At 31.5% G+C, this 7,788-nt stretch overlaps 1 protein-coding gene across 1 annotated transcript; it reads left to right on the top strand.

The window, feature by feature from the left end:
* Positions 1 to 96: 96 nt before the first annotated feature.
* LOC111711116 (protein dpy-30 homolog) lies at positions 97 to 7,589 on the top strand. Its single transcript, XM_023485371.1, has 5 exons — positions 97 to 205; positions 2,214 to 2,369; positions 3,110 to 3,176; positions 4,740 to 4,807; positions 6,983 to 7,589. The coding sequence occupies exons 2-5, from the start codon at positions 2,257 to 2,259 to the stop codon at positions 7,017 to 7,019; spliced, it is 285 nt and encodes a 94-aa protein (XP_023341139.1). The 5' UTR covers positions 97 to 205; positions 2,214 to 2,256; the 3' UTR covers positions 7,020 to 7,589.
* The last annotated feature ends 199 nt before the right edge of the window (positions 7,590 to 7,788 follow it).

Here is a 7,788-nt window from a genome sequence, read left to right as displayed (position 1 = left end):
GTAGGATTTTTATTCCGAACCCTGTTAGTGTTATTATATACTCTTTGGATCTGCCACCCTGCCCTCTGTATTGAGTCTCAGCTGACTGTAGTCAGTCGCTCTAACCTAGTGTAATAATATCTACTACCTTTTTCAGTATTCACAGCAGACGAAACATTGGTAGACTGGAAACATTGAACTGGAAACGTAGTTGTTTCAATCTCAGGTAATCTTTGCAGTAGACCTTTGACATATCAAACTATAAGAATTAAGTTAGCTCATTAATAAGCTTTAATTGTTTGGAATATCAAAGTTTAACGCCATCAGACGTCGGCGGCATTAAGATATAAGGATTAGTAAAACTCATTTTTTTTAATGTTTCAGTCATAGAAAATCATGCTTTATGTTAATATAAGGGTTGTCCTGAATAAAGACAATAAATATGTCTTTTGGTATGAATTTGAGTTTATAATTATGTCAGTGTGTTATTTAAAAGACATCATTCTATATAGTGTGTGAACTATTTAAAACAAAATTGAAAAGTATAGATAGAAAATTTAAAAAAACTACATTTGATAGTTAAATTTACCGGGTAGTGACGTGACTCAGAGAGTTATGATCAGTTGTAAGGGGGGAGGGCAATAGTCACCTTGCCCCATAATTGAGCATCCCTCCCTCTGGGATTTATACACAAAGATTAAAATCAGGTGTGGTAATAGTATAAACATGAGCTTGACCCCCATCGCGCCATTTTTTAACGAGCTAGGGGCGGTCGCTTGCTTGATTGCAGGTTAGGTTATTCCCGTTTAAAATGATCTGACTTTTAATCATCCTAGTTATTTTTCATGGTTGTATTGAACTGAGCACGTGAATTGGGTCTTTATAAATTCTTTATTATATATATAAATGCATTAAGTACGTCACTAAGTGTATAAAAAGATTGCATTTAAATTTTGTTGTTTAAAAATTTGAATTAATTTTTGGTCTGGTAAAAGCAAATAGATTGTTAAGTACAATAGATGGCAACGTAGAATTTGTACACTCTCAGTACAGTTGTATTCTGTCGTCACAAGTGTCATTCAGTTTTGTGTCCGACAAAATTATCAATAATAGTGATAATTTTAGAATAAAGTGCTTTTCTTACAGTAAAATAAGTGCAATTTTATGTTTTTTTTTAGTTTCTGTTTTTATTTAATCTTAGAAAACATGTCAACCAATGTGAGACAATTACGTTTTCTTTGTTATATTTGACACTTGTGACGTTATGTATAATTTGTTCATTTCTCTGTTGCCACCTATTGTACTTGATTAAAAGTCTTGTATATAGGGATGGGCATTGTTTTAAAGATGAAGGGAAAAAAACTATTTTCTCCGTTGCCTTGACATGTAGGAAAACTCCAGCTAGATTAATATGTATATTGTATAAAATGACCTAGATATAAATGCGGAAATAGAACGCCGGATAAATGAACAATATCTTATTTACAAGAAAGACATTAAGAAATAGGTTTATTATAGGGTGTCCAGCGGAAGCCAACTTTTGCAGCAAAAATGTGCAAACTTGCTTGCATTAATGATGGCGAAAATGAATTTTTCGGAAGCAAGAGCAAACGATGCGCAATTCGGCGCAAAACTAGAATTGCAAATGCAACAAAATTTCATAAAAAAATCTATTAATTACGTGGAAATCTCTGCTTATATAATTACCATCCAGCACTAGAAGTTTATTATATTGTATATTGATAATTTATTATTGATCCATGCCTAACAAAAACTTTTTCAAGTGTATAATGATAATAATATAATAATAATAGATTTAGAACAGTGCAATGTCTCTCAAAAAAATTATAAATTATCAATTTTTAACTTTGTTATTTTAATGCCTGCAAATAAACAATGAATTGCTTATTAAATTTTAAAAATATCTCTGAATTGCTCAACCAAGTTCACCAAGTCTTCATGAAATTTTTGGATTTGAAAGAAATTATCTATTTTAACATTTTGCTTTTCTGCTCGTTTCATTTTAATAAAAAATATTTTCTATTGGTCCATGCGAGTTTAAAAGGAATGAAAAAATATATAAAAAACAGACGGGAAAAATACTATAAATGATAAAGACATGGTAAAAAAATGCTTTGAAGAAAACGGCAGTAATAAACTTTTTTTATTCACCTTGAAGATCCTGGGATTTAATTTATTTGTCAGGAATAGAATACAAACTTTATTTTTTTCAGAAACAAATTTCCAATCGAACTGAATTTCGTGTCGGACTGAAAGATGTCCCAAACATCAGAAAGTTCTGGTTTATCTAACCTGGAGAACATTAGTGAAGGCGAATCAGGGAAAAGATCAAATAAAGACGGGGAACAATCAGTGTCTAAAAGGAAGAGGTGAATTTTTTAGATTTTCTGAAGACGTTTTATTTTGAGGAATAAAATTATTTAACAGTTTTAAATGTTCTCACGTTTGCTCTGCTTAGCCATGCAGTTTTGGAATATTTTCAAGATTCCTTTAAAACGACAGCCACAGCTGACAAATCCCCATAAAACAATATTAAGGATCGATGCAAAAGAACTATGGATAAACAAATTAATGTGAAATTAAGATAAAATATTATGTTAGATTTATTGTTGATTTAAACAAATTCTTCAGGTTTAACCCTCTCTTTCCATAATTTTATCTTAAACCATATATTTTACAGTTTTTCTCATTATTTATTATTCTCTTCTATAATTAAACCATTATTCTTCTCAATATTCTAACTGAACTTTTCTCTTTATTCTTTCCCTATCTCTTTCATTGTAAAGAATATTTTTTTTCAAATTCTATTTTTTTTAATCCTAACAAAAATAGAAATGAAAACTTTAAATTTAATGTCAAAATATAATTGTTTTTGAAATTCAATTTCCTCTTGTAATTTTCGTCAACTCAATTTTTAGTTCAAAGGAATGTTATTAGAACAAAGTTCTCTATCACTAGCTTTCATCAGATCAATATCCTACTTTTAAAAATTTACGGTTTTAGTCGTTTTTCTGAATTTACATATAAACCCATATATGTATATATAAACCCATTGAGAGGGAAATGTTTGTGATGGTTGAGTAGATCCTTTAAAAAATAAATGTGTAAGATCTGATGTTGCTGGGCTCCCAACCAGACAGTATCTAGATCAGACAGTTGTACCCATTCTCCTTCAGGTAAAAAAGAAATTTTATTTCCTGATTTCTTTTCATTTATTTTTTGAATATCTAAAGTTTACAATTAATTAATTCTAATACTTGCAAACTTACATTCATTTGGTTTACTGTAGTTTGTGAAAGGTGAATAAACAAAATTAGTTTCAGTTCATCACCGTTTTCATTACTAAAATAGTTTCAGTTGCATCACCGTTTTCGTTTACATTACTAAAATAGTTTCAGTTGCATCACCGTTTACATTACTAAAATAGTTTCAGTTGCATCACCGTTTACATTACTAAAATAGTTTCAATTGCATCACCGTTTACATTACTAAAATAGTTTCAGTTGCATCACCGTTTTCATTACTAAAATAGTTTCAGTTGCATCACCGTTTACATTACTAAAATAGTTTCAGTTGCACTACCCACTAATTATTTGTTATAAAGCAAACGTTTGATTATTAATAATAAATAAATAAATAAAAACTTTAACCAATGCAAACTTTAACTTTCGGCATCCTAATATTTTTAGAAGACTTTCCTCTTTATTAGAAATTAAAGTTTTCTCTTATAATTTAAGAAGTTTAATGGTTTTACTTTCTATATTTTCTATTCTGTTTTTTATTTTATGAAAATGTTGACATAATGCTAGGGGTAGCAACTATAGTATTCTTTTTACGTTCTTTATTTTTTAAACTTTCTTCCTACCGGGGGAGGGGGCTGGGGCTAGGGTGCCGGCCCTGTTTTATTCTTTTACTTTCTTTAATTTCTATCTTTTTTAACTTTCTACCGGGGGGAGGGGGCTGGGGCTAGGGTGCCGGCCCTGTTTTATTCTTTTNTTTTATATTCTTTTATTTCAATAGTTTTTTTTTGCCCAAAAAAACTAGCCGAATTTATATGTGTTATAGCTCTGAGTTCTAGGGGGGGTAGTTCCCCCTTGTCCCCCCCACTGTATACTCCCTTGAAATTGGTTAAGAGCATAGATGATACTTCCTGATATTGTATATTCAATATATTTACATCGATAAGAATACGCATGCATACAAATAAAATCAATTCAAAACTGGTAGGCATCCTTTAAGAGTAATTTGAAAGAAGTCATGGAAATTCAATTTTGCTATATTTCCTATGCAACCCACGAAACATGACATTCACAAAGTAATCTGGACAAACCTAACAAGAGTTATAGTATGTCTTGATTTGAAGTTAGTCTTATTTCTTTGATAATCATTTGCGGGATTCATTTATCAACCTAATTTTAGAAGTAAAATTCTTAAATTGAATTCACAACACTCCCCTTAGTTCTAAAGATTTTCTGCAATTTTATGATTACCCATCTTTATATATATATATATCCATCCCAACGAATTTTTATCCTAGAATTATATGTATATCAAGACAATATTCGAACTTTAGTACATTTTGTAACATTTAAATTTTTGTTATTTCACATTTTGTTAATTGAAATTATATGTATGGAAATATTAAGATTTACCTTCTTAATTGTTTTATTATATAATGAAATGAAAAAAGTGTTGCAATTCTTGTTGGTTTATAAATCAAAATATTTTGACTGGGACAGGGGTTGGCAAGCTTAGCACGTGAAAGACCTACAGATCCCATAGAATACCTTGCTGGATATCTTGTAAGGTTGGTGTCTGAAATTATATAGATACATATAATATTTTTTATATTGAAGTGCAGTACTATATATACTAAATCTGAACCCTTCAAAAAATGTTTTTGTTAATTTTTTTACAAAATGAATGAAAAAGAATCTACTATCCTTCTCTGTCCTATACAGTAGTTAAATAGATGAGTTTACAGGGAATTGATCTTTATAGTTCTAAATCATCGAGGTCACTAAGAACAGTTCAATCTAAAATAAAGTATTATACCATAGATAAAGATAGACATTTCTCAACTTAAAGGGAATTTGTATGGACGCTAAGTTATTCGGTATGAGACCTCTTTAACAATTTTCTCCTTATAGACGCAACAGATAGAAGTAAGATTAGTAGCGATCAAAGGGGCTTTTTTATCGCATTAAGCCTATACCCCCTTTCATTTTTCGCGAACACTCCCTTTAACAGCTGTCAATGTTCAGATGTCTAAAATATATTCCAAACTTGTAGATTAAATGGGAATTGGTTGTGAACATATGCTGTTCTTACGTCATTGCATGAGTACATGCGGTGTACATGAGTTCTGTAGAGAGATATTTTCTCACGATGCATTATTTTGTCATTCTTGTCTTAACATAAACAAACAACTGAACTGTAATGTACTGCAGTATACAATCCTATGTTTACAATTTCCCTTAAGTGTTATTGAGAAGCTATTCTGAAATCTCGGGGGGAAGGGCTACGCCCCTCCTGAATCCGTCAGGGGGTGCGAAGGCCCTGCCACCCTTCCCCTGTATCCGCGCCTGTGTAAGTGTCTATCTAACTATCTTTACAAATTTAACCACCCTCAATAATTACGATCACTTTATTTACAAGTGTACAGTGCTAGATACGTAAACACGTGAAGATGTATACATCTGAGCTAAGCTTTACCTCTTCGTTTCCTTTCTCTATGGTTAAGTCCTTCTGCCATTCTTGTCAGTATAGAAATATTGCTCAGTAAAATATTGTTCTTCAAATAATTCCATTCCTGAAGTTATTTTACACTTCATACGGGAGAAATGATAAAATGCAGTATATTGTAAAATATACCAAACCCTTCACTTATTTTTAATGAACATTTTTCCAACTCAAGTTTTATAAACGTACACTGCAGTGGCTGCGATGAGACCGATGTTTCTAATTTGTTTGTTCTTTCTATGCATTAGTTTTGTTGTAAATATTTAACTCGATTAGGCGAATACAAAAATGTTTAGTAAACAGGCAGCCCGACCTTTTAATATTTTAACGCCAATCATGAAATGCAGTCATAATTGCCGAATTGGATCTTAAATTCGTAATTTTTTTCTTGCGCTTAATGTGGCGTACTTATAGATTTATTTTCGAAACTGAGGAGCAATAAAGAAAGTATTAGAGACCCCAGATTTTCATTAGAGACCCCAGATTTTCATTAGAGACCCCACGATTTTCATTAGAGACCCCAGATTTTCATCAGAGACCCCAGATTTTCATTAGAGACCCCAGGATTTTCATTAGAGACCCCACGATTTTCATTAGAGACCCCAGATTTTCATTATAGACACCAGATTTTCATTAGAGACCCCAGATTTTCGTTGGAGACCCCATATTTTCATTGGAGACACCCAGATTTTCATAAGAGTCTCACAGATTTCATTGGAGACCCAGATTTTTGTTGGAGACCCCATTATTTCATTTCATTGGAGACTCCCAGATTTTCATTGGAAAACCCAGATTTTCATTGGTGGATACCCAGATTTTCGTAGGAAACACCCATGGAAGTCTCTTTGGATACCCCCATGGACGTCTCCAGTTTTTCATTGGAGACCCCCATGATTTTCAATAAAATCCGGAGGTTTCCAATAATGATTTTGGGCGACTCCAATGTAAATATTTGGGTTTCTAACGAAAATATGGGGTCTCAAAAAGAAAACTTGGGTCTCCAATGAAAACCTGGGGGCCTCCAATAAGAATATGGGGGTCTCCAATTAAAATATGGGAGTCTCCAACGAGAATCTGGGTCTCCAGTGAACATCTTGGGGTTTCCAATGAAAATCTGGGGGTCTCCAACGAAACTGTGGGGTTCTCCAATAAGACGTTCATTGGGGTCTCCAATAGTACTCCAATGATAATAATTTATTCCCAGACTCTATACATGTACGTATGAATATCATGTTTTTAGACACAAGAAAGAATATGAAACAGATCATCATGGATAATCTTAAACTTCAGGATCTACTGGAAAGCAACGAAATTAAATTTACATTACGATTTATAGCGTCCAGTCAAAAAGTTTTTTGTGAAAAATAAATTTACATTAATGTGATAAATACTAAATTGTTAATTGTTTATAAGATTCTAATGTAAGGGATAAATAATTAGTATACAACAGCTTTTATTTAATGTTATATTTGATTTTGTCGCTTGGTGTGCCAACTAAACTAAATGTTGACCGAAGTTTCCCTTTCTAGATTTTAGGAAATAAAAAATAAATTCTTGAATATTTCAAGTCATAATCTAATGGGCAACGTTAATTTCAAAACATTATTTATTAGTGCCACCTATGATTGAAGTTTTTAAGTAGAATTTATGTTTAATAACAAAAAGAGATCTAGATTAATCAATATAATTTATGGATTTTCTGATATTATACTCTAGTTTGTTCTCTTTCTCGTGTGATGTTTTTCAATAGATGCATTAGTTTAATACAGTAATCGAAATGTAACCTGCCCTTATGGATTTGTAAAAAAATCTTTAATTTTCAAAAATATTAAATCAGTTTTTTATTTTGTATATTTTTATTAAGGCTAAACGTACGACTCATGTAAGATTATTTACCCACGATGGTTTCAAAGGGCCCGGCTGGACTCTATACCAAATTAATGGCAGGTTGATGATGATAGCATAACGATCTTTTTTTCAAATTTTTTTTAAACAAAGATTTAAAAAATAGAAATGAATTTATCATATTTGGAGTTAGACAACTCC

Source organism: Eurytemora carolleeae, unplaced genomic scaffold (assembly GCF_000591075.1).
Source record: "Eurytemora carolleeae unplaced genomic scaffold, Eaff_2.0 scaffold1129, whole genome shotgun sequence".
NCBI lineage: Eukaryota > Metazoa > Arthropoda > Copepoda > Calanoida > Temoridae > Eurytemora > Eurytemora carolleeae.
This window is presented reverse-complemented; position numbering and strand designations above follow the sequence as displayed.